Genomic DNA, 27,208 nt, shown 5'->3' on the forward strand with positions numbered 1-27,208 from the left:
CCTCCTGCTGTCCCCCGACAGGCCTGGCCTCTGAGCGAGCCTGGCGCCCACCGACCTGCTCAGAGGTCCTGCTCAGCCAACGGCCAGGACCGGCGAACGCCAACGCCTGGCCCTCCCCCGCGCGCCGCGTCTCCCTGCGCCCCATCACCTGGCTCCGGGCCACCGCTGCCGGGTCGCACCGCGAGGACCCCAGTGGATGCCGGCCGACTGCCTCCGGGGTCGCCCACCTCCATGCGGGAGCCCCCGCCCCTTCTCCCCCCACCCCCAGCCGCGGGCGGGTTGCATGCGTGGGAAGCCCAGCGGTGGGGTCAGGGCCCTGGCCACCGCCCCCTGGGGCAGCCTCGTCAGGCGCCGTGAGAAAAAAGGTAACTCTGCTTTTACACAAGGCAACACGAGGAAGCACAAATGTTCCCGACTTAGCAGCCCGGATTTTATGATCGCGTGTGGGCCGGGATGGGTGACAGCATGCAAGCTCAGTGGTGGGATTAGCAGGAGGGACGAGGCACAGACGCTTATGTCCGCGAGCGTGGCAGCGAGGATGCCCGTGAGGATGGCATCGTGGATGGCTTCGAGGATGCCTTTGAGGATGCCTGGGTTGATGTGCGCCTGGCATCTGCGGCGGGGGCCGGCGTGGGTGCCTTTCCTGCTGCGGGTGTGGGTGCCTTTCCCGCTGCGGGCGTGGGTGCTTTTCCCGCTGCGGGCATGGGTGCCTTTCCTGCTGCAGGCGTGGGTGCTTTTCCAGCTGCCGGCGCGTGTGCTTTTGCAGGTGCCTTCGCCGGTGCCTTCGCGGGTGATGCTGCGGATGCTTTTGAGGGTGCGGGTGTGGGTGGTTTTGAGGATCCCGGCGTGGGTGCTTTTGAGGAGCCCGGAGTGGGTGCTTTTGAGGATCCCGGCGTGGGTGGTTTTGAGGATCCCGGCGTGGGTGCTTTTGAGGATCCCGGCGTGGGTGCTTTTGAGGATCTCGGCGTGGGTGCTTTTGAGGATCCTGGCGTGGGTGCTTTTGAGGATCCCGGCGTGCCTGTTTTCCCTGCTGCCGTTGTGCCTGCTTTCCCCGCTGCGGGCGTGGGTGCTTTCCCGGCTACCGGCGTGCCTGCTTTCCCGGCTACCGGCGTGCCTGCTTTCCCGGCTGCGGTTGTGCCTGCTTTCCCTGCTGCAGGTGTGCCTGCTTTTGCCGCTGCCGGCGTGGGTGCTTTCGCCACTGCCGGCGTGGGTGCTTTCCCGGCTGCCGGCGTGCCTGCTTTCCCGGGTGCTGGAGTGGGTCCTGGTCCAGGTGTCTTCTTGGGTTCCGGGAGCAGGGAGGAACTGCTTTCATTTTCGAGTCCCAGGAGTCTTCTCATTTTATCCCTCATCTTCTTGGTGACCACAATCGCATCCAGGATACACACGATTGCTGCTGTGAGACACTGGGTCTGTCGGACACAAGATCATACACGGGAAGGGAAGGCTGGGTTATTTTGCAGCTCTGCGGCAACCTGGCTTCCCTATCCCATCCCATTCCCCTCTGACCCAGCACTCCCTGTTTGGTGTCTGCCTCGTGGGCTGCTGTGGCACATGCTGCAATTTCCAGAGAAAGGGATTTTGGAAATGGTGGGTTTTGCTGCCAGTAATGACCTCACCGGATGCCTGAGGCATCAGAAAGGACCAGAGAGGACTATTTATTGGCTGTAGGAGGCTCTGGATAAGTATGAGGTCCTGAGAAGGCCCTTCAGCAGAAAGGACTCTTGGGCTTTGTTTGAAAAGGGCAGGAAGGAGTTGACAAGGAGACCAACTGGGAGGAAAAGAACTTCAGATCGTGGACAGGGGTCTCCAAGGAGTGTGGTGTGGCTCAGACTCTGGAGCTGGTGAGGGAGTGGGCAGAGTTGAGGCTAGGAAGTGCAGAATTTGGGACTTGATCAAGAGGTGAGATCAGGTGCCAGAGTCAGAAAGCACACTTACAGTAACTGTGAGGTGAAAAGGACAGGAGGCAGGCACACCCGCTGGGGTGTGGTGGGGGCTCCTCTCATCCAAGTAAGAATTGAGGGGCTCCAGATGGTGGGAGCTCCTGGCAGGTAGGAGAAGGCTTGGTGGCTGAGTTAGCAGATGGGGACCTGCAGTGCATAGCAGGATTCTAGGTGCCTCCCTCATCCTGCCTGCTCCAGATGTTTCTCTTTACCTGTCACTTAATCCCCGGTTGCTTGAACACACTTTCCTTCGGTGGGTCTTGCCCCAGCGAATCTGTGGGCTCCTACAGGGATAAAGGACTTTATTCCCAACACTAAGCCTGGGCCTGACACAATCCAATGGGACTGACAAATATTTACTGATGATGGAATGAGTATAAAGAAGTCAGACTTTTTTTTTTCTAGATTAATTTCTGTTCCCATTGCTTAACTTCCTGAACCAAAAGTCTCACCTCCCCATTTCCCACCCTCTATCTTCAAAGCATTTTAATCTGCCATTTCTTGGGTTCTTCATATGGTAAAGATTTGAGTCCCAGCTTGTCGCAGGCTTGTGAGTCAGGGAAAATTATTTAACCTCAATTCTTGCATCTGTCAAAATGAGAATTGTAAAAATCAAGTCAGAACATGCCTGGCTACGTGTGGGGCACATGCCGGGAGCTTCCTTCCTTCCTATGGGGCCATTCATTTTTAACAATGTACTTTTTTTCCCCCTAGTCATGTACTTTTCCTTTCACGTGCTTTTAAAATATAATTCTCTAGTCCAAAAGAGTCAAATTCCTATTTATAGACAAGAATACCTTGTTGCAACATTTCAAAAAATACTGTGTACATTTCTCGAAAGGGGAGTTTGTACCTATTTGGAGAATGAGTATTAGAACGAAGATTTTCATGAGTTTAGAATTTATGTAACTCTACATCTTCTGAAGAAGTCAGTGCAGAAGTAGGAGTGGTACTAGGGATATTATTCTGCAAATGAAGTAATTACAGTCTGCCAGTTTCCTTTTGCAGAGTTTTGAAGTACTGATTTTAAAAAAAAAAAGACTTATGTATTTGTTTGGGAGAAAGAGCGAGCAAGTGGGAGGGGCAGAGGGAGAGGAAGAGAATTTCAAGCTGACTCTTTGCTGAGTGCTGAGACTGACATGGTGCTCCATCCCATGACCTTGAGATCATGACTTGACCTGAAACCAGGAGCTGGACCCTTAACTGACTGAGCCATCCAGACACCCTTGAAATACTAATCTTTTTTTTTTTTTTTAAGATTTTGTTTACTTATTTGACAGACAAGTAGGCAGAGAGGCAGGCAGAGACAGAGAAGAGGAAGCAGGCTCCCCGCTGAGCAGAGAGCCCGATGCAGGGCTCAATCCTAGGACCCTGGGATCATGACCTGAGCTGAAGGCAGAGGCTTTAACCCACTGAGCCACCCAGGCGCCCCTGAAATACTAATCTTAAATGGGGTGATGAAGGCTTCGACTTACCCCTCCAACATAGAATAAATGCCTTCTTTCCATTTCTTGCATCGCCAGGATGGCAACTATTAAAAGGAACACAGCTGTAATGAAACTGTTGACAAGATCCTGTAATACAGAATTGAAAACTGTCAACTCTACATGAAAATGTGATTTCATAAAATATTTTAAATTAGTGAATTACCCATCTGAGGATGGGTGTCTTTTTAAAACTTTCCCTTTGATTAATATTAAGAGGTGTTGTTAGCAGCAAAATTCTTGCATCTTCCAAGACATGAGTTTATGTGATCTTAAGGTCCTTTTTTTTTTTTTTTTTATTTGACAGAGAGAGACCACAAGTAGACAGAGAGGCAGGCAGAGAGAGAGAGAGACAGAGAGAGAGAGAGAGAGGGAAGCAGGCTCCCTGCTGAGCAGAGAACCCGATGCGGGACTCGATCCCAGGACCCTGAGATCGTGACCTGAGCCGAAGGCAGCGGCTTAACCCACTGAGCCACCCAGGCGCCCCGATCTTAAGGTCCTGAATAGGACTTTGTCAGCAGAAATGGGTTTAATGTCATTAAAGAGTGCCATAAAAAAAAAAAAAAAGCTGACAACTTGCCCATTATATTCTCCTTAAAGGGCATAAGAAAGTGAGCATGAAAAACACTAGAGGTACAGGACCCTACCGCCATAAATATGATTTTAATAATCCTATATGTTAATGTAAATCCTGCATTCTATTCTGTAATATATTTTTGATATAAAAATTAGATTTTGGGTTAGCACTTTATTAATTAAATTGCATTCCCAAATCTGCAGGTAGAACCGCTAGTCTGGAAGTTAGTTGGGATTTATTCTGTGGGTTCACATATCCCAAGAAGGCAGGAACACATCTGGGGAGCAGGGTTGGTATTCTAGAGTGAATGCCTATGCTGTTGACTTCTGTTCTTTCCTAAGAAATGGCTGGAATTGGGTCTGTCCTGGCATCTGTGGGCTGCCTTTGTCCTCTCTTCTGGATTCCAGTCTTGGGTTCTTTAACTGCCAGCCCAAACTGTAGCTTTGTGTGCCAAATAAAGGACAAGGATGAGTAGATGGAGGCCACTCCTGGAAATAAACAGAGGCTGGGCTTCGGTAATAGAGCAGTAATGGAAAAGTGGGTACTCAGTGGGTCCGTGGCACCAGGGTGGAGAGGGTCGAAAGCTCAGGGTGATAGAAACACGATTTGGCCCGGATACCTAATTGGGGCATTTTAAGTCCTTAAGTCTTGATGGCTTGACTTGGTAGCATCAGCCTGTCTGGTGCACCTGCCCGATTCTAGCAAGGACCCCTACCATCCAGTGTGTGAAATCGTAATATCTCCGATGGGAACTCTTCAGTGTGCCCAGTATTTTCCAGTCCTTACCTTGTCTAACCCTCACAAATACCCTCCAGGGTCAGTATTGTTATGATCCCTATTTTAAGAGGACATAGCAGAGGCTTAGAGACGTTTAAGTTGTCTAAGATTGGGTATCTGCCGAAGAAGGGAGTCGGAACCCCTCTCACTGTTGCCTCCTGTCATCCCCCCAGGCTGGAAGTGCAGCACCCATCTTGGGCATTTTTCTGTGGGTCATGGGTCACAGAGTAGCAACATGATATGGGACATGTACGGTGGGAGTGTATTTTGTTGATGAACTCTCTTGGCCTGCCAGTTTCTAGATGTGTAACCTGGGGCCTGCTTTATCATCTCTCTGTGTCAATATGTTCACTTAAAATATGGGAATAGTGATCGGGATCCATTGGGTGGATATGAGGAGTAAATGGTATAATGAATCTGAAAGTACCAGATGAGTGCCTGGCATCGGCACCGAGTGGGTCGTGAGTGCATCACAATGCGGACTTGTGCTGTCTGCCTTCAGAATGTGCGCAGAAGTTGAACTGTCTGCAGACGTCGGGTGTGCTTCCCATTGAGATCGCTGAGCAAGGAGTCCTGTCCCTATCACGGAATGTGATTTGCTTCATGGAGGGACAGTAATTATTTGGACACCTGGTGGGTAACGCTGGGGAGAAAAGGAGCAGAGCTGGTGAGGGTTAGAAGTAAGATCCAGCTGCGTTCTGTGGGCTGCATGAAAAGTCTGCCCACAGTGAGACGGGCACGGCGGTTCACAGGTTTGCAAGAAGCTTAGTCCTTTAGGATTATGTGAACCAAGAGAATAAAAATGCACAAGAACTTTTACAGCTAAGAAGCAGGATATAAACTTTTTAAAACAAAAATTAACTAGCTGTGGCCATAGATGGTTGAGAATTTAGGTGAAAGCCAATGAATAATGATAATACTAATAAACCAAGTGTAGACTAGGCTCCGCTAGCCCCTTGCTGACTCCCTGTCGTAATTCCATCTCCTCACCGGAATACTAGACGTTCCTTTACTCTGTCCTTAGTGTAATTTACTCTGCTCCTTGCTCACAAGGAAGTGCTCTCCTGAACTGTCCTTCGGAGCTGAAGTTTGCCTTATATCTAACATTCTGTCATAGCTCACGCCTCGTGAGCGCTTCCTGTGTGTTACATACTGGGCCAGGGAGTTAATCTCATTTGATTCTCACAACAAACTTTCACTATCCTCAGTTTACAGATGGTTTAGCAACATGCCTGGGGCTGCCCAGCCAGTAAGTGGCGAGGCCCCTCTGTAGCCTGACTTGAATGTCCAGAAGCCTTCTCTGGACTAACCCCCCTCCTCCCTTCTGCCTTCGACACGTCATTGTTGTTGCCTCATCTTTGACAGAGAAGGAGAGAGAGAGGGAGATAGAGGAGGGAAAGAGAAAGAGAGAGAGAGAGAGAGAGAGATGTTCTTCCCTAATGGAGTAAAATTGCAGCTGAGTCTTGTCATGTGCCATCTTTACTCATCATCTTTTCCTTTCCCCCTTGACTAAATGCCCTACTGACTCAGGTGCCTCTTTGGACTAAAATGAGAGATGGATTTGTTGCGTGACTGTTATTTTTCCATAAAGCTCCCAAATTGCTTAGATAAAACTGTGTAGAATTTTCACTGGGAAAGAAAGAGGTGCTTTAATGGTGAGTGCTTATTTTTAAAAATCACTGAGTATTAGAAAAAATTTGAACATCGACGATTTGTTTCCCAAAATGTGGTATTTGTAGCAAGAATATATATGTGGTAAACACTGCATAGTATTCAACTAGCAACTCCCACTGACTCCATTTGTGCCTGGAGCTCTCCAAACCTGTGCTATAACCTGATAGAAATGACCGGAACTGTGGCTTTTTCATTAACCTTATTGGAAGGGGACATTCTCAAGCTGACACTTCCTCCTTATAAATGGAAAGATTTTGCTGGTAGTTTGGGAATCATCAGAGTTTTAGTTTAAAATGCTTATTATGTTGTGTTTTTTTAAAAAAACGGCTTTCTCTTGGCAAAAATATCTGCTTGACCAGAGCTCAGTCTCTCTGACCATATTGGATGATATTTTTTATAACGTAGAAGTGTGAAAAATATGGGCTATTCAGGAGGGAATTACAATTCATACTTTTCTGGGGTATGTTGATGGATGACACAAGAGTCATGGGTAAAATTAATGACAAAGTCTAACAATGAAGACAGTGGCCCCACCATGGGCAGGGTAAGGAAAGCTCTCTGCTCACTAGCTCTGATGCAGGCCCAGGATATTGAGTCAAGGACTGGCTGGGAGGTGGACCCATGGGTGTCAGAGTCACTGTCATAGTCTTCACAGAAGCCACAAGATGCAATCGAGAATGGAGTAGGGATCCCGCAGCCCAGGCTCCACCATCTCTCCGGAGAAGGAGGCCTTCCCAAAATACCGTCCCAGACTCCATAGATCTCAGCAGGTCCGTACGTGAGGCCAGTCCTCTTTGTTGCTGCTCTGCTGAGCGTCTGAAGCCCTGATTTATCAATCTGTCTGTTTCCCGGCTGGGAGCCTTTATCACCAGCCCCTTGCCAAACAAGACTGGGAATAGAGGAATCAGGAACTCTGTATTCCTGGGAGCCTCTAAGGAAACCGCCACTTAAAATCAGCACTAATGCTCTCTGTCTTGGGGGCAGGCGAGAATTCTACCACTGAACTACCCATGCTGCTCGGCCTTGGGGACACCAAACCATCTTGCCAGGAGAGAGGGTCTGCGCACGCTGGATGCCTCCAGTGTGTGGGTGGGCCCTTGAGCCTGCACAGAGCCCGGAAACAGAGACGCTATGGAACAGGCCCTGGGATCTCTTGGCTTTTCCCGGTTTCATCAGGTTCCAGGTGATTTCTGCAGCTTGATGCCTCCACATCTCCAGGTCCTCCTACTCTGAAGTGACCAGTAGTCCTCTCCTAGGCACACAAACTGTCCCTCAACCAGCACACTGTGTTCCGTGCTGAGGCCTCCGTGGTACCACACAGTGGTAACTACCCTTCTGAACAATCTCGTAGGCACACAGCCTTCACCTTACGGAAAGAGGAAGACTAGAAAGGAAGGGACAGGATAGGAGAACACAGTTTTGAATCCTGTTTTGATGGCTCTTTTTAAAAAACCTTCCAAGTCCCTTAGATCACACACACCACCTAACCGGCTGCGTTGGTTAGTATGTGGCGGCTTGGTGTGGACCGCCAGTCCGTTGTGCCTCCGAATAACTGAGCAGCCTTCACGGTGCCCCAACCGTGGAGCTCCTGGGAGCTCACCAGGACCTGGCATGTCCATGTGAATGATGCTTCAGGGCTCCCAGAGTCACCCAAAAGAAAGAGGATTCTCTGACCCAAGGATAGAGGTAGGCCTGGGACCCAAGGTTGAAGGGGGCCTGGCTTATCACAGTTGACCGAAGGCCTGCGATTCTACAACCACTGTCGTGAGCCGTCTGTGATCCCTGTGAGAACAGCTCTTCTCATAGGACCTTCCTGTCCCCACTCTCTAGATCTTCTCCCTTGTCCCTCCAGCAAAGCATTGGGCCTTGAGGTTCCCTCCAGCTCCCCAGCTTTATGGCTGTAGACCTTTCTTTCCTCTGAGGGCTCCAGTCCCTCTGACCGTAGCTGACGTTGGTGCTGTGAAGCCCTCAGTCACCGCCCCTCCCAAGGACCTGTACCTGCCCTCCAGGATAATCTGCTCACCTCTAGCTCCATATTTTAAGGAAACCGTGAGAAAACAGAAGAAGATACAGAGAACATAAAATTTAGAGAATCCAAGGAGGATAACAATGAAGGGAGAATGGAGGCAGAGAAACCATTGTAAGGCAATAAGGCAAAAAGTCTGGAAAGAGCCTGGGCTAAAGCCGGGTCTGAGTTTCCCAGTGACAGTCCATGGCCACGGGCAACTTCACCTTTCATCCAGTCTTCTCATCCGCTAAACTACAACTCCACTAGATTGTTGTGAGGACTAAATGAGGTAACACGTATGAAGAAGTATCTGGCACATGCTGTGTGCTCAAAATGAAGATTTTCTTGAAAATCTCCAAGGGCAGAGATTTTGGTTTCCCTTCAGAACCCTCTTTATCCTTCTAGCTCTCCACAACGAAGAGGGTCTTTCATGTGTCTGTTTAGACTCGCTTACATTTTGTTGTGTCTGCTTCCTGTTGTTCTGCACTCTGTGGGTCAAAGAGAGCTCAGCAGCTTTTTCAGAAAATGCCTCACATGCTTCAAAAACATTATTTTGGGGGCGCTTGGGTGGCTCACTGGGTTAAGCCTCTGCCTTTGGCTAAGGTCATGATCTGAGGGCCCCGCATCAGGCTCTCTGCTCATCAGGGAGCCTTGTTCCCCCTCTCTCTGCCTGCCTCTCTGCCTACTTGTGATCTCTCTCTTTCTGTGTCAAATAAATAAAATCTTAAAAAAAACAACAACACGTTATTTTGACTTTTAGCTCAACGCCAAACAATCCTATCTTAAGGTTAGAAAAATGTACTACAAGGACGTGGGATGTGGGAGGGGCCTGACCTCTGAGTTAGGATTATTCACAGTGCAAGATAAAAAGGTAAAAGCCGGCTAACTACTTTATGGGGTCTGATGGACACTTTGTAAATGAATGTTTGCTTTTGCTTGGGGCTGAGCATTGTGTTGTTTGCTTTAAACACATTGAAATGTTCTGGAGCCCTCTAAGGTAGTTATTATGATCACCCTTTTCCTTTGCTGGATTTCCTGGATGGGGAAACGGAGGCTAATGTTCACACACTAGGAAGATGCCAGGGCCAGGAAGTGGCCCCGTCTGTATCCAGACAGAACAGTAGCTCTTTTCCATTCTGCAAGGACACAGAACATTAGGCCCCATAATAAATAGGATTTATTTGAGACCTGAGGCATTAACCTCAGGAATTTTTCAGTTGGTAAAGACTATGAAGTTCTGGAATAAGCTACAAAGAAGGCAATGCAATGTTCTTTTCTTGACTACTCTGCCATGTGGCACCCCTTTGGGAGTATGGGCCCTTAATACCCAGGAAGAGATTGACTCCCACAATCTTTCAGGGTGTGGGTGACAATTTTGGACAACTCTGCCATGCCGACTCTTGCTTACACAGGAGAGAAATGTTTATAATGTTAGAGTAGCTGCTGCTGGAAAGTAGAAGCATGTGCTGTTTTATAAGCAGTAGATGAGAAAAGTGTTTACATACTGCATATACTTAATTGAAATTTTCTTTAGGACAGGCTGCGAGGTACCACTGTTCAGTGCCCCAGTGAGACGGATGCAGGCGTGTGTGTTGGTGGTGCTGTGGACAGAGGTGTCTAAGGGATCTCTCTGGGTGTTAGGCTAGTTTCTCCCCTGGGACGAGGGTGGCACCCTGTCACAGCTCAGTTTTATTCTTGTCCAGAGAGATTAGTTCTTTTGTTTTCACTTGAGTAGAGACTCTACTCTGGGACTGAGACCCAAGCTTATATTTGAATTATGAAAACGAACACTTACAAGTAAGGACCAATCTAAATTAATCAGCAAGTGGTGAAGTGTTAGCATATATATTAGAATAAAAAAAAGAACGATGCAGATTTCCAGAACTGTGATGGCTATGTACGGCTCATGGGCTTTGGCAATGATGAAAGAAACTAGAGCTCCTATGAGAAGACCCTGCAACAGAAGAAACAGGATGTGTTTTAATGCACTTGGGCTAGTGAACAGCAAAGCCGACCCATCTATATATATATATCATATAACCCATCTCTGTTAGAGAGTAAATCTGGTGATATTGCACTTGCCCGTATCATTTTGTACGTATATTTTATTTGTAAAATGTCTCGTATTTCCAGAAATGAAATAATACATGGAAATAATAAAAGTGCAATTAGGTAGAGAAGAATGAAAAATAACTCCAGTTTCTTTCTTCTCGCTCAACCCAACCCTAGTCCATCTCCTGGAAAGTCACCACTGTTCACCGGGTATATTTCATACTGGAAAGAAGTATATACAAGTAGAATAAATATATACTGATTTCGATAGAAGGAGGTAGAGCTCCAGTTTTCTTTCTTTCCAAACAGTTGCTGGTTATCCCAACATCATTTGTTGGGAAACACCAGTATTTTCCCTGCTCATCTGAAATCCAACCTTTCTCATGTACTAAATTCCCAGGTATATTTGGGTCTCTTTTGAGAATATGCTCTTCCACTGAGGTGCTGATTTCTTCTCTAGTACTTTTGAAATTACAGGCGATTTATTTTATATTATTGTCTGACCTAGTCCCCCTTTCAGTGCTCATCCTCACATTGTTTGTGTCTCCCATGTTTGTCTTGGTCAGGCTCCCCAAGCTAAGCCTGTTGTTAGTTTAATTGAGATTTCATCTAACTTCTAATTTTGAAAGATTAAAAAATTCAACAACAAAGTATGTCTTTCTAGTCATTTTAGTGGTTTTAAAATATCTAAGTTTTTAAAGTTTTCTTGATGTAGGTCTTTTAAATTTATTTCATTTAGTCGTAGATGTTTTACCATTTTGATTGTTGTTATAAAGAGAAATATTCTCTTCTATTTTAAATGCTTGTTTGTTCATTTCTACTGGTGAGTTAGTAGAGATCTTGTTCTAACTTGTTTCCCAGTTGATTTTGAGTTTTTTAGACATACAGTGATGTCAGCTGAAAAAATGAATTTTCCTAATCTTTTTAACTGTTATTTTTCCTCATTGTAATTAGCAGTTCCAGAAAAATACTGAATACAGTATTGATGAGGGCATCCTCTTTGTTCCTCATTTAATGGGAGTACTTCTGATGCTTCATTATATATGGTTCTGACTTTTGGGTTTATCTTTATAATGGCAGTAAAATATGTATTCCTGTTTTATGGATCACTTTTTTTTTTTTTGCAATCAGAAATGAATGTTGAACTTTGTCAAATGTGTTCTTTTCCTTATCTGACATCATCTCCTAATTTGTTGTCCTTTTACCTAAAATGTTGGTTAGTTTAATAGAGTCCTAATATTACATCATCATAGTGTATTTTTTAAAAGTACTGAATATTTTCTGCTAACATATTAATACTTGTTGATTTGATACAAGTGAGATTTCTATTTTGTCTGACTTGATCAGGTTTTGATATCAGTGTTATACTACTTTGAAGAAATAATTCAGAAGGGCTGCTTCTTTCTCCGTTCTTTGAAGGAGTTTCAATCGTATCAGAATTACATCCCATTTAAGATTGAAAGAGTTAATGTGTAAAAAAGACTGTTCATTTGATTAGTTCTCATTTTCTTCTGTGTTTACGTTGGTCTGGTTAGGTTTTTCTCCATCCTGGGGTCAGTTTTGGTAATTATATTTTCCTAGAAAATAAACTGTTTCTTTCAGGTAGTCAGGTTTATTTGTTTTGTAAAGTACTTTTGGGGAATCCTCTCAGTTTCTTCATCCTTTGTGATTATTTTCCCTGTCTGGTGTCTTAACTTTAAATACATGTTCTCTTCAGTCTTTTTTTCATATTATACTAGCCATTGGTTTATCAATTTTGGTCAATTCTGTTATTTTTGTTAATTTATATGTTTCAGCTCTTAATCTCTCTGCTTCCCTAATTCCCTTTGTGAGGGAAAACCTGGGAAATACAAGGCAGGAAAACCAGCGCAGGTTTAGTAATCCGGGTTGAGTGTGGGGAGGGGCACGGGAGAAGGGAGGAAAGATGGGGCAGAACAAACTGGCTGGTAAAGGGGAGTAGGGAAGTTTTCCAGACGCGGTGTCCCCTGAGATTCCCCAAGGCCGCACCCACCCTGCATCACCAGCTCTCTCTGCTCACCAGCCTTATGACCTTCATCATTCCCGTGGGCGTGAAGAGAAAACGCTTGAAGCTGTCCCTGAATCTGACCGGGACTAGGGCCCGTCCTTCCGCACGCTTTTGCATGGCGGCCCTCTCAGCTTCGCTCATGGGCACCTGCGGTGGCTGGGTGGGTGTTCTTGATGTTTCATCTTTTGGCGCCCCGGGTGCTAAGTTCTTGGGTTGCGCGGAGGGCCCTGGGCGTGCTGGTGTCCCCGGAGCTGCGGGAGCCCCTGGGCGTGCGGGAGCCGCTGGGCGTGCAGGTGTTCCTGGAGCTGCGAGAGTCGCTGGGCGTGCAGGTGTTCCTGGAGCTGCGGGAGCCGCTGGGCGTGCAGGTGTTCCTGGAGCTGCGGGAGCCGCTGGGCGTGCAGGTGTTCCTGGAGCTGCGGCAGCCCCTGGGCGTGCGGGAGCCGCTGGGCGTGCAGGAGCTGAGCGTGAGGGTGTCCCCGGAGCTGTGGCAGACCCTGGGCGTGAGGGTGTCTCCGGAGCTGTGGCAGACCCTGGGCGTGAGGGTGTCTCCGGAGCTGGGGCAGACACTGGACGTGAGGGTGTGCCCGGAGCTGGGGCAGCCCCTGGGCGTGCGGGAACTGAGCGTGAGCGTGTCCCCGGAGCTGCGGCAGCCCCTGGACCTGCGGGACGCTGCTGCTGTTGCAAGCTCCCTGTGGGGGTCCTGGTGGTTTTGGCATCCATGGTGGGCTCCGGGGCCTGGCTGTGTCAGGCAGGCCCTACCGCTCGGAGCCTGCCGCCACCGGCAGGCTGGCCCCTGGGAACCAGCGGCGTGCCCCAACGGCTGCTGGCCCCCGTCCCTCGCGCGCACCCAGCTCTGTGCCCCGCGGACAAACCAGGCCCTCCAGCCACCTTCATGGCCATTTGGGATGCGATGCCACTGCCTAGCCTGGGAACTCATTTTCCCTGCAACCCCACCCCTCCGCGCTGCCAGCCAACCAGGAAGGGGGCTCTGGAGACCATTTAGGGTGGTCTGGGTGCATTCTTGTCTTCCACCCAGGCCCAAGAGGAGGCAAACCCAATCAGATCAGGATCAGTGCTGGCTTGGAAATGACGATATGGGTGAGCGCTGGGTACAGAGTTCCCACATCTCTTCTTCCAGTGCCCATATTGAGATTAAAGTGAGAACAATCACAGGAAATATGTGGAGGAATAAATACATTTAATATACTTAATACTTAGCATTAACTAAAGAGTAATATAAAATTATAAAACTTATATTTGGTCATGAATAGCCTGTTTCTGATAAGGACCACTTGGATTAAATAGAAGCTTCCGGTAAATAAGGACCCCGTCCGCAATACAGCACACTCCCGCCAGGAGTCCAGACACCTGGAAACGAAGACACTTTGTCACTGCTGTGGCCACGTTCTGGACCTCAGTCACTCACAGGTTTTAAGTGGTCTGCCCCCTGGCTTCCTCTCCTGCCTCCACCTGATACTGAAACGGGAAAAGACTTCAGAGATTATTTCATTCTCATGCCCAAGTTTTCCCAATACCTGCCTAAAGAAAGGGAAAAGGTAACTCAGGTGAGCAAAAATAATATTGGAGGGGTGTGGGCTCTGAAACAAAGACTTGTCTGGATCTCTTAACTTGCTCCCGCATGTATGATTTAAAGCCCTACTGAAGGTATCTAGTTATCAATTAACATTTCCACCCCAATGTTCAATTGCCTTTCTTCCTACAAACTCGGCTTGAGGGCCAAAGGTAACAGCAGCTCAAGATTAAACCAATGCAGCAGTAGCTGTGACACGCACTTTAGAGAACTGGAGTGGTTAAGATGATCCAGAGTGAACACTTAGCTGGGCTACATCTGCTTAAAGCTTAAGCCGGTGCGCTTAAAGGTGGGATTCTAAATAGGCCTTGGGGGAAAAAAGAAAAGGTAAAGGGAATAAACTAGAAGGTGGTCTTTAGGGACTCTGATGGCTGTTTGAGAGCTGGCACCTGGGCAGGAAAAGAGGGATATCATTCCTTGCGTGCTATTTGGTCAGTTCCATCCAATGGCCAGGAATTCTGGCCTCTTGGCTCTAGACACCACTCCATTTTCCATGCTGAATCTCAAACTCAGCTTCTTAGCTTCTGACCACACTGAGTACTTCCTGCCCTTCCATGACTCTGGTACTCTGCATGTTGCTGGTTCCTCTACCTGGAACCATCCCCCTCATCTCCCCTTTACTCCTGGCAAGCTGCATTTCCACTGCCAGAGCAAGGTAGTTGCTTCCTCTTTTCTGTGCCCTGAAGTACTCTGTCAATAGCTTATGTACAGCTATTGACATTTCTCATCCCTGTATTAGGCTCTAAGCCATTTGAGGATAGGGCAGGCTCATGTTCTAGCCCAGTGCTGTCCAAAAGAAACAGAATATGCGTCACCAATGTAAGCCACATAGTTTTTTCTAACAGCCACATTAAAAAGAAAAAACAAGGGGTGCCTAAGTGGCTCAGCCATTAAGCATCTGCCTTCGGCTCAGGTCATGATCCCAGCATCCTGGGATCGAGCCACACATTCGGCTCCCTGCTCAGTGGGAAGCCTTCTTCTCCCTCTCCTACTCCCGCTGCTTGTGTACCCTCTCTCACTGTCTCTCTCTCCCCGTGAAATAAATAAATAAAATCTCTAAAAAAAAAAAAAAAGAAAGGAACAATAAGTGAAATTAGTTTTAATAACATATTTTGTTTAGCCGAGTATATCCAAAGTATAATTTTAACATGTCATCAATATAATAAAGTTATTATGAAATAATATACATTTGGGGGGTAAGTCTTTGCAATCCATTGCGTATTTTACATGTATAGCTCATCTCAATGAGACCAGCTACACTTCCAGGGCTCAGTGGCCGCATGTAGCTAGTGGCTGTGGCATCGGACAGCACAACTCTGTACCCTTCTACTGAAGTGCGCCTTTGTAAACACTGGGTCAGTGAATGAACGCGTAAGTGAATAAAGGTCCAGGTGACTTTTGATCACATGGGTTTGAACTGCATAGGTCCACTTACATATGGACTTTTTTCTGATAAATATAGTAGTACAGTACTGTAAATGTATTTTCTCCTCATGATTTTCTTAACATTTTCTTTAGCTTACTTTATTGTAAGATGCAGTGTATAATACATATGATACAGAAAATATGTGTTAACTGTTTATGGTTTTGGAGCTTCTTGTCAACAGTGGGCTATTAGTAAAGCATGTGGGAAGTGAGAGTTTTAAAAGTTTCAGCTGTGTGGGGAGTCGATGTTATTCAAGGGTCAACTGTAAATCCCATGCCTTGTCCCTCTTTCTTCATAGAAGAGGGTTAAGATTATCTTATTTGTTTAAAAGATTAAAAAAATATTTATTTTTGGGGGAGTGGGATGGGGGAGAGCAAGAGACTCCTCAAGCAGACTCTCCGCTGAGTGTGGAGCCTGACTGAGGGCTCCATCCCAGCACCGTGAGATCATGACCTGAGCCAAAACCAAGAGTCGGATGCTTAACTGACTGAGCCATGGGATAAGATTAACTTTAAAGATAACTGGAGGAAATTGCTGTTACAGCACTATCTCATTTCTAGAATAATTCTCATCCCTCATGAAGTTGCTTGGGTCTTTGTGAGGAGATGAAAAACCATGGATTGTGACATACATGGCTGTCTGAGAATGGTTAGTTCTCCCAAGAGGCCCATACTATGGAAAGACAAGGAAGCAGCAGGGAGATTTATTTAAGAACTTTCGGATTAAAAAAAAAAAAAAAGGTCTTTTGTATTCACATCTCTAGATAAGAATCTAGAAAAGTCAAAAAATCTCAGAAGTACATCAGATGGCACTAAAACTCAATTATTTGACTCTTGTTTATTTTGGCTTGCCTTCCAGGATAAATTCTGATTAAACTGGCCTGCTTCTCTTTAAGCAATGTTCAGAATAAATCCTTTACTTACAAGGTTTTCTACAACCTTTTCACGAGACATCTTGTATTATATTCCATCTGAAGGAAGGTCTGGACAAAGAATAACTGAGCTGAGAGCCATCTGTCTCACCTTAACAAATGGTATGTATCCTTTTCCTTAAAAGCGAGCACTATGAAACTCATCCGTGGTCTTTTGCTTGCCATCAGGTTTCTCAGAGCTAAGTGTAACAGATTCCAGTAACTTTTCTCAGTCTAGTCCAGCTCTACATATTGATGTGGAACATATGGGAAATATTATTTAGTTAACTTCCGTTTTAGGGTGAAATCATATTCCTTCAGGTTTATCAGGGCATGTACTCACATAAGAAATATTAAGCCACTAGGAACCATATACTGGCCTAGGAGATACAAGGATGAGTATAGCCTAGATTCCTGTTCTTATATCTGTTTCTCAAGTAAGTTTGAATGCTAATCAAACCTAAAGCAAGAAATCAGAAAGACCTCCACTTACCCCTCCAAGGGCTATAACTCTTGTGGTTTCTGGTAATAGTGCCAACACAGATATAATTACCATGAATATTGCCGCTATTACTGAGTTGAGGATATCCTAAAACACAGAACAGAAATGTCAGCTTTATATGAAGATCACAAAAAAAAAAAAAATCAGCTGCCTACAGATTTTGAAAGTTCCATTTTTTAGATTTTTTTTATTTTTTTTAAGGATTTTATTTATTTATTTGAGAGAGAGAGACAGAGAGAGCAAGCATGAGAGGGGAGAAGGTCAGAGGGAGAAGCAGACTCCTCGTGGAGCTAGAGCCTGATGTGGGACTCGATCCTGGGACTCCAGGATCATGACCTGAGCCGAAGGCAGTGGCTTAGCCAACTGAGCCACCCAGGTGCCCGAAAGTTCCATTTTATTAAACAAATTTAGTGAGTTGTTTTTTTTTTTTAATCCAACTGCCATAGTAAGAGGACACCTATATTATGTTTGGTCTACAGTGATGCCTACTGTTTCTCTTAACCTATGATATACCAATCATTTAACTACTTAGGCTTATTTCTATTTTATTTATTTATTTTTATTTTTTTTTTTCTATTTTATTTAAATACAGTTGGAGGGAGAACACATCTGGTTGGGAATGCAGGATGTATGATGTGGAAGGTTTATGTTAGAAGGATACACTGGAAATTCAGAATGCTAAGAGACTATGTGGAATAGTTATACTATAAATCAAACAACTTTATAATGTTACTAAAATGCAATTAATAAAAAGCTGCACGCATTTGGCAGAAAATGATAAATTTCAGGAAAAAACTTTCCTACATCTGTATGTAGGCTGACTGATTATACTAATATCTCTGGCTCATTCATCTAATAATTTCTAGAAACAGGACATTTGCCTTCTGAACAATGGCTTTAAGGGCTGCAGCTTACATTATGAATGGTTGTATAGCTTGAGAGAGGTAAATCTTTATTCTGGAATGGTTTATATCTGTTTGCAGATAACTCTGGAGGCAGGAAGGTATTGTTAACAGAAATATCAGACTTCAAACTCCTAATAACTTAGACATGCGGTTATTAAAAAAAAATGGGGGGAGGAGGCACCTGGGTGGCTCAGTGAGTTAAGCCTCTGCCTTCAGCTCAGGCATGATCCCAGGATCCTGGGATGGAGCCCCACATCAGGCTCTCTGCTCAGCAGGGAGCCTGCCCCCCCACCCCCTCTTTCTGTCTGCCTCTCTGCCTACTTGTGATCTCTCTCTCTGTGTCAAATAAATAAATAAGATCTTTAAAAAATAGGAAGAGGTTCAGTGGAGACAGGCAAGATTGATGCACCTAGGAAGAAAAAAGTTCTCATTTGCAAGAAACATTGAGGCTGTCCTAGGTGAATGTTCCTCTGTGTTGCATATATTCCTCTGCTTCAAGGGAAGCCACACCTCTACTTCAGACAGCCCTGCCTCATGCGCGTAATTCAGTTATGTGTATATGAATGGCTTTAGGTAAAAGTAGTCTAAGGAGTACAGAGAACTAAGGAAAGAAAAGGATGCACCTGTCCCAAAGTATCAGTGACCACCCCCTTTTTTGAAAAAAAGATTTTATTTATTTATTTGACAGAGAGCACAAGCAGGGGGAGCAGCAGGCAGAGGGAGAGGGAGAAGCATGTTCCCACTGAGCGGGGAACTGGATGCGGTGCTTGATTCCAGGACCCTGGGACAAGACCTGAGCTGAAGGTAGATGCTTAACCAGCTGAGCCACCCAGGCACCCTGATATCAGTGACCCTTAATGGGCATTTAAACATTGTTTTTATAATGAAAACCAAACATCATACTATGGAATAGAATGTTAATTACAACAAAACAAAAACCAAACAAACTAACAAAAAAAAAGGGGGGGGGGGAAGAAAGGAGATTTCAAGAAATTTTGAGCCTGTACTTGGATACCGCTGCAAAGCCCTGGGTTGACTCACTGTGCTTTCTGTCATTGGAACACTTGAGGGAAACAGAGCAGGCTGCTCCACAGACTGTCAGTTACTGCAGCTTTGGGACAGTGATAACCATAATAAATCTGAATGCGGATGACCACACCCTTTCCTCATCAGTGAAGGCAGTGGCCATGAGGCAGAAGTTATCTCCCCCCACCCCCAACATTAATTGAAATCTTCAGCCTTCTTAGTGTCCTTCACTTTTGTCACAGTAGAAGAGCCCCAGGCAGCTTCTCCAGGGCTGTGCTCTGGCTCCCATTCCCTTCACCACTCTGCAGGAACCTTACTGTGTTTCTGACCCTTTGTGGCTCCTTGGATTAACAGTTGCCTCTCTTGCCCTGCTCAGGCTCACCATTCCTTCAGCTTTCCGGCTACCTATCCACTTGAGAGGCACACCACTCTGCTAAAGGGGCCTCTGGTAACACAGTCCAGGAATATATATTTTTTCCAGGACTTATTTTTTTTTCTCTTTACATGTGACAGTATTCACACTCCTTTCTGAGATGCTTTCCTCTCTTACCTTCCATGACACAGGTCTCCCTTGCGTTCTCTCCTGCCTTTCTCTGGCTCTTCCTCCTTTTCACCCCATTTTTTGGCATTTCCCAGTTTTCCTTCAGCTTGCTCTCTATTTTCTCCGCACCATTTAGGCCAGTCCTAGAGCTCGTCTGCCGTGACAAGGTGATGACTTCCAAAGCTGCAGCTTTAACTCCTCACTCTCCTGAGCTTCAGACCTGTTCTGAACATTTCTATCTGAATATTCCACAAGCAACTAAAACCTAGCATTTCTCAAACTGAACTTACTGCATTCCTCTTTCTGGCCCTTCCTTAAACATAGTCCTCTTTGTACTTCCTACCTCAATATCATCTCCAGATACTGAAATGGCAGGCATTCTTAATTCTTATTTACTTGGTCCTATCAATTCTACCCCAGTAACCCCTTTCTCTGTAGATACTGTTAGGCCCATAGTTCAGGCCTTTATAATTTTCATGCCTGGATTACAGAACAACGTTTAAAGTGATCTCTGAGACCTACCTCTAGTTTTGTTCCTCTTTAAGCCATTATTGACACTGGCACCAGCAATTTCCTAAATTGAAAGCTGCTCATGTCACTCTCCTACTCAAAAACCCTTAAAAGCTTCCAATGGTGTTGGTTTAAAACCCAGGGCATATACAGCCTTGCATGCTCTGACCTCCTACTGCCTCCCAAGCCTCCACTCTTGCCCCCTGTGCCTCCACACTATCCTGGGTATGCATCGGTCCCAGCACCCATTACACTGAATTGCTCATCTCTCTTGCTTCCTTGAAAGTTCCACAGGTATAAGATTTGTGTTTAAAAATTTGTTCTTTTATCAAAGAACCTATTATGGAAGCTGGGATTAGCAGACACTGAATACCTGCTGAATAAATCATTATGCTAGATCAAAAGCAGAGAATAATCTGGGTTTCATAGTGGAATAATCCCGTAGTTAGCCATATGGCACCATTTCTCAAGAGATTACAATATCAGCAAAGTTTGATCCTCAGAGATTTGGAGACTAAATTTCAGTCTTACACATAGGCCACCCTCTCTCCCGGTGTATTCTGTTACACTTAGGACTCCAAGTTTATTATAGGGACCTGCAATAAGCTCCAGAGAATATTATAGTTTGGAGGAAAAAAATACTAAAATGTATTAGTTTTAATTAACTTCGGAAAGCAGAATGTGAAGAGCAACTATACAACTTCCTGAGTAAAGAGGATATGGACCATGCTCTTCATGTCCTTGAAGAAATCCCTGGAATAATTTCACTTAGACCTCTCTGCTACTAAATAACATTGTGTACTCTTGAGGGCCCACGGATGGAAGATATTGTGATCTTTTTCCCTAGAATTTCCTCCAGTCAGGTCCAGCTCTAAAATTGTGATCAAGTAGGAGTTTGGAGAGTTGCTATGAAGATCCTATATCCCAACTTTCTCCTTTTGGGACTTTTTCAGCTTGTGATTAGCTTGACTGGCCTTCAAAGATGGTTCTAGAAGGTACCACTTGAAGGCATGCTTAAAGCTCTAAAATCGTCTCTCCTTAATAGGGGTTATCAGCTTGGATATCAGCATCTTGGAACCCAGCAGGATGAGACAAGTGCAGTTACCAGTCCAGCCCAAAATGGGAAGGGCAGCACAATTCTTAGCAGGGAGACCTACAGAGACAGGATACCGGAGATAAAACTTGAAAGAAGAGAGAGAGGTAAAGCCACTCCATTTTCCCTAGAACAGGAGAGTAGTCCAGGCTGAAGGGACATGTACACCTTAACAAGCATCTTGAACTTGCCTATTTTGACAGTTTCCATAATCATTTAGACACTTCACTGGGCAGCTATTCTCAGTGCTAGAAGTATGGCAGGTGAAGTTCATATGGTACTAAATAAATTAGCACTGATGACTGTAGACATTCTTAAGTAAGATAACATGTGCTTTATTCAGCCTCCCAGACTATTTCGGTTTTCCATTAGTGATCAGGGATGTGGATACTTGTGTATCTGCTTCCATCTCTTTCCCCAATTTTGAGGCCATATCAACATGTACTTACAAGGGAGGTGAAGATTAAGAATGCTCTATAACTTTCTTAGCCATGATCTTAAATTTAAATTTCTTTAGAAAATCAACACTTAAGTGACTTCTCCTAATAGAAGAGTCAGTCCCACCTCCTGGTAGGTGGGAGCTCAGAGGAGACTTTATCCTCTGTGGTTCTTAAGGGACAAGACCGGACATGGTAGCAGTGGGTAGAGTTCCTCCTTCCTAAGCCTATCAGACACTCCTTAAAGGTTTAAGAAAACTAAAGAATAGCTTATTAAAATGTCTCACTACGGCAGGAAAAAAGTAGTTAATTTTAACAATAAAACTGAACACTTACAAGCAAAGGCCAAAATAAACAGGTTATTAATCGATCAAGTCTCAGTATATATAAAATTATGAAAAAGAAAATAACAGTAACTTCAAATCCAGTGATGACAATGTATGGTTCAGGGGCTTGTCCAATGATAAAAAAGGTCATGGATGTCACACTTAGCGCCTGTAAGGGTTAGAAAAAACATGGTTTAGTCAACGATTACGGAATGCAAGTTTAAGCTGTAAAAACGATCATTTCTAAAGTAACTAAATAAATGGGTTTAGGCCATATATACACACACACCTAAAAGAGGAATTACTACAATGTATGGATATTGCCTTCTCTTTGTGTTTTAGGGAACCAGGTGTCCCTCTCTTTATTCCAGTTTTACAAATACCATCACTTCCCACATCTGTTCCCTTAATCTTTTCCCACTGCATATCTTCTTTTTTCTCTCAGACCTTCAATCTCTCTTCACTGGCTCCTTTCCCCATCATACTATAAACATAACCAAGTCGTCTTCTCCTAAAACACACAAACGCACCCTTCCATTCACCCTGCTCCCCCCAAAATTCCCGTTTTCTATTTTTCCCTGTAGGTTCTTCTTAAAAACATCTGTATACTGACAGCTATAATACCTTATCATCCGCTCATCATGCCTTAACTCTTAGCAATTTGGAATCTACTATCAAACTTACACTTAGAATGCTGCCATGAAAAATATTGGAGAAAAGTTTAAAATAAATTGTTAGAGAAAAACAATTCTTTGAAAAACTCTGTGGGGGAAAAAAGGAAAAAAAAAAACAACTCCCAACATTTCTGATGCTTCACTTTTTACATATTTTCTCTAACCTAAATAGAATGCAATCATAATTGACGAATATTTTAAGTAAAAAAAAAAACCCTGAAAATTATTAATCAATCCAGTCTCACTTACAAATGAAGATATAAAACACAGGAATGTTAAGTGACCTAAAGGAAAAATAAGCTGATAGGTCCCAGTGAGTTGGTCAATGTCGTATTTTTAGGAGCTGTCATGTTACAGCTCTATCCAAGTCTCTATGTTCTTGGAAAGTGGTTTTGTCGAGAGTTTTCCCTGGCTAGACTTTTTATGATCAGTCTGTCAGCTAGTAGCGTCTGCATGCTCTTTTTAACCTTAAATTTCTATGGACTACTTATTCATGATTCTTTCAATTAGTTTATAAGTACAAAAATAGCCTACCTTTGAACTTCTAAATTGATCAGTTTGATTATGTAGCAAATATATAACCAGTAACTAAATAAGCCATTTTTTTATATTTAATATAATTGCTAGTAGCAACATTTCACCTCAAAGCACTTGATTTACTCTATTGAACCACAGTCTTGAGTTCATGGATTATGAAATCTTGGGTCACTTTTTCAGCCCCCATCTTCTGTAAACTTTCTATACCATGGAATTTGACACTGGTGGTTAATTCACTTTCTGATAAGTTCCTATGATTTGAGTCACACTGAATTCTCCCCCCAATCCGTTATTTACAGCACTTCTATCATTATTCTTAGGCTTTGTCTCCAGTTCTCTTTTAAATATCCCACTAATATCTTAGACATTTCTTCACCACTCTATGGAAACTTCTTTTGCTCAGATTATCAGTGATTTCAGAATTACTAAATTTAATGAACATTTTTTAGTTCTTATCCTGTTGGACCCCCATGGCTTAACTGCCATTGGCTATCTTTTTCCTATTTTTCTACTGCTTTGGCTTGCCTGTCACTTTTCCTACTTCTTATAAACTCTGCAACTATTTTCCCTTGGTGGGCTTCTCTCCTTTTACCCATCCTTTAAAAACACTGGCATTCCTTTAGATTCTGTTCACCACCCAATCGATGAATGTGGGTTCCTATTGCAGGTCATTCCTCAACATCTCACACGTAAATAGCCATTTGCGATCTCTACCTCAATACCTATAGGGCCACTGGAAGGGATGTTCCTTTTTTAAACCCTTCTCCTCCAGATATTCTCATAACTAACTCCCTCGCCTCACTCAACTCTTTGCTAATTTATCATCTCAACAAGGCCTAACCTGACCACTCTATTACTGGACCCTGCAACCTTCCTCTCCTTACACTCCTTTCCCTGGCTTTTTTTCCTGTTTCATAGCACGTCCAACATTTTACAATACTGTATCATTTATTTACTGTGTTTACTGTTTGTCTACCCTGCCTTCCCAATCCAGTATATAAACTCCATGAGGACTAGGGATCTTTGCTTTGTTCACTGATATCTCCTCAGAGCCTAGAACAGTGCCTGGAACATGGTAAGCTTTCAGTAAGGATTTCTTGAATGAAAAAAATAAGGCAACACCTATCTTGTTAAAACTTGCTGCAAAAATCATGTTGTTTTTTTTCCCCCACTCATGTCCTTGCTCATGGCAGCTCATAGCTGCTCCTCAGTCCCCACTGATGTTCCTCTAGGAAGTTTCCTGATACCTCTCCTTCTCTTGTGCATGGTTAAATGTCTCACTCCCTGGCCTATCCCCATCTTATCATGTATTAATAGCTATCTGGTCATAGGTCTCTCTCTTTAACTAACCTGAAGAACTCCATGAGTCAGGGACTTCTGTCTTGGTTATCTTTGTTGTTCCAAGGCCTAAGTCAGGTCTTATAATACAGCTAAATACTCTAAGTGTTTGTTGAGGGAATTGATATGTCTGAAATGAAACCTTTCTGACAAGATCTTATTCCTCCTCCAGTGTTCTTCCAGAGCTTCCAGTACTGGGGATAAAGCTCCAGACCTGCAAGTCACTTCTTCCCTGATTATTCCTAACCCAAAGTAATCTCTGTCCTTTGAATTCCAGAGTAGTTTCCTAAACCTCTCATATGCACTTTGACTTCTATTACATTAATTTCTCAGAATCACACACTTTTGGTGTGGGAGGGACCTTGTATGCAGTTTGTTCTACCCACTCACCCGAATTACAGCATCCTCCCTAGGTGCTCATCTGTGCATTTTACCTTTGCTGTTTGGGAATGTATTGCCTTCCCAAGTGATGTGGCCACTTAATTTGCGAAACTTTCCCAATAGAAAATTCTTCCTCATATTAAGTGGTACTGTTTTCCTGTAGCTTTTAACTATTTCTATCCCCTCCCCTTTAGGGATCACATCTTTAAAATTTAAAAATTATCGCCCCCCACCCAGTTCCTTCAACATACTCTCCTGTGACAGTCTCCACTTTTCTAACTAGCCAGGGCACCTCCCTCAAAGGATGGCTCATTCTCTCCAGACCTCTGTTCAGAACTAACTGCAGTGCGCCCGGCATGCCTGACGCCCCGAAGCCGGCAGCCCCGCTGTCATGTGCGGGGTACAAGTGCAACTGCCGGGCCTGCTAACCTGGGTATCTGGTGTGCAGGTCCAAGTGGGGGCCACTCATGCAGACGTGCTTCCTTGGCTTTAAGAATGTGTCTGTGAACCCCTGAAGGGCAGGACAGTGCCTTCTTTCTCTCCTTCTGTCCCCAGGGTGCCCAGTGAACCGCCTTGCCTCCGGGGAGGCCTAGGCTGAAAGAGAAGGTAGGGGATTCCTCTTTATCTTTGAGAGCCATCCCCCACTGCCCCTGAGCACGCCCCAATACCACCCCCACTTGCCCCAATACAGCCCCTACTCGTGGCCCGGCCTCACCAGCCGCAGGATCTTCACGTGGCCTTTTACGCTGAAGCAGAAGGGGCGATGCTTCGGCTTCAGGGTGGGCATTATGTCTGCAGACTTGCAGCAGCACCCCTTCTCCCCCTCATCCCCTCTCCTCGTCTCACAGCTCTGCCAGGCCTCGAGCAGCGACAGCAACTGCCGCGACCGCTGCAAACCACTCTCCTCCTAGGATTCCCGCTCTTGCGTGCGCATGCGCACGTCACTACAGGCTGCTGCGCTCGTGCGCATGCGCGTCACGGGGGCGGGCAGCTGGCCCCTCTGACTTTGCCGCCTTTTGGGGTTCGCCTGCTGCATTTCTGTGGACCTAGAGGGGTCGCGGGTTGGGAGGGGGCGCCTCACAGGCAGGCCGGCCTTTCTTAGCACTGCCCTGCCCTGCTCTACCGGACACAAACAACTGCTCTCCAGCTCTAGGTAAGGACTTTCCAGTCAGGTAGCGCTTCTGGAGAGCGGTGCAGGGAGGGATTGGGGGTGTTCAGGAATGGCTGCAGGGTTACCCCGGATTATGAGCATCTCAAATACCAACTCCCTAGAGAAGCTTTGCCCATGGTCACCCTGTCTAGAGCAGCCACCATCACCCTCTTCACAGCACTTATCAGTAGCCAATATATTTTGCTATAAATTGCACAAAAGCCGGAACCTGCCTGTGTATACTTCTCTCCCTGCAGGGTTCCCAGGGTCTGGCACATAGTAGACTTAAAATATGTGCTGTCTGAATCAATGGCCTGGGCCTCATTCCCTGCCCTTGCCCCCAGGGTATCCCAGTCTGAACTAACAGCCTCATCCCAAATCAGAAAAACGTTGAACTTAATCTTGAAGTTTACGGAGGGCGTGTTTATGGCAGATAATACAGGGTCTTTGGCAGATAATATAGAAAGCACCAGATGGGGTGTGGTTTTGCAAATGACTTCCTCTTCCCTGTCCTAGAGAAGACTGCTAGCACCTTGCACTCCTGAGAGAGGAAGGAAGCCCCTCCACCCAAGCCGTAGAATGGGCATGCCCACACCATTCTTAGTGCAGCTTTTTAGGTTTCAGGGCCTGGGCCTGTTGAATAACATATACCCCATCTACCTCACTCCTGGGCTGAATTTTTGCTACCTGACTACAGATGAGATTTACAGGCTTCCTTCCCACCCCCAGTTGTCTGTTCAGATGGAATATTGGTTGCACCTTTGTTAAAAGATAAACTGAGATGTATTAAACATCTTAAGACTTTGGGCAAAAATTGATTTGATTTGGGCAGCATCCAATCTAGCAGATAGAAAGGAGCTCCAAGGAGCTATACAAAATGAAAACCTTTTATAGGCAAAAGGAAGCAGGAACAAGGAAATAACAAAGAAGCTGTGTGTTTGTTGCAAGGTTACTTTGCTTTAGGCGTTGGCCAAAGTCTATAAAGCAGATTACCTAACTAGTATTGATCACCGAGGCTATTCCTTATGGACTGGCCTAATGTTCCATTTCTAGAAGAGCCAAAATAATTAAGTCTTGGTTTGGTGAAGTGGGGTTTATCATAAGCAACTCCATTTTGGGCCCTTGTGGTTTTTTCTGTGGTTTTGTTTTGTTTCGTTGTTGCTGTTGTAACATTTATTAGAGGCATCTAGTACATTTATAGTCTAGACCCTGGTTATGTTCAAGTGCAGAGGAAAGAGTGCAGGCTGTGAGGCAAGATGGCTTGAATTCCAGCTTCACCCGTTAATGAATGCTAAAAAAGTCACCTAAATTTCCGAGGATCAG

The 27,208-nt window shown here is 45.1% G+C and overlaps 1 protein-coding gene across 2 annotated transcripts; it reads right to left on the reverse strand.

The window, feature by feature from the left end:
* Window positions 1-472: 472 nt before the first annotated feature.
* Window positions 473-25,566, reverse strand: CKLF (chemokine like factor). 2 transcript variants are annotated; one of them, XM_045986980.1, is made up of 5 exons: window positions 25,451-25,566; window positions 21,816-21,974; window positions 16,959-17,054; window positions 3,416-3,514; window positions 473-1,409 (listed from the first exon to the last, which is right to left on the reverse strand). In XM_045986980.1, the coding sequence occupies exons 1-5, from the start codon at window positions 25,520-25,522 to the stop codon at window positions 513-515; spliced, it is 1,323 nt and encodes a 440-aa protein (XP_045842936.1). In that variant the 5' UTR covers window positions 25,523-25,566; the 3' UTR covers window positions 473-512. The 2 variants fall into 2 exon arrangements, with proteins under 2 accessions (XP_045842936.1, XP_045842935.1); XM_045986979.1 differs by lacking the exons at window positions 473-1,409; window positions 3,416-3,514 and adding an exon at window positions 13,257-13,906.
* Between the last annotated feature and the right edge of the window lie 1,642 nt (window positions 25,567-27,208).

This window comes from Meles meles, chromosome 19 (assembly GCF_922984935.1).
Source record: "Meles meles chromosome 19, mMelMel3.1 paternal haplotype, whole genome shotgun sequence".
NCBI classification, from domain to species: Eukaryota; Metazoa; Chordata; class Mammalia; order Carnivora; family Mustelidae; genus Meles; species Meles meles.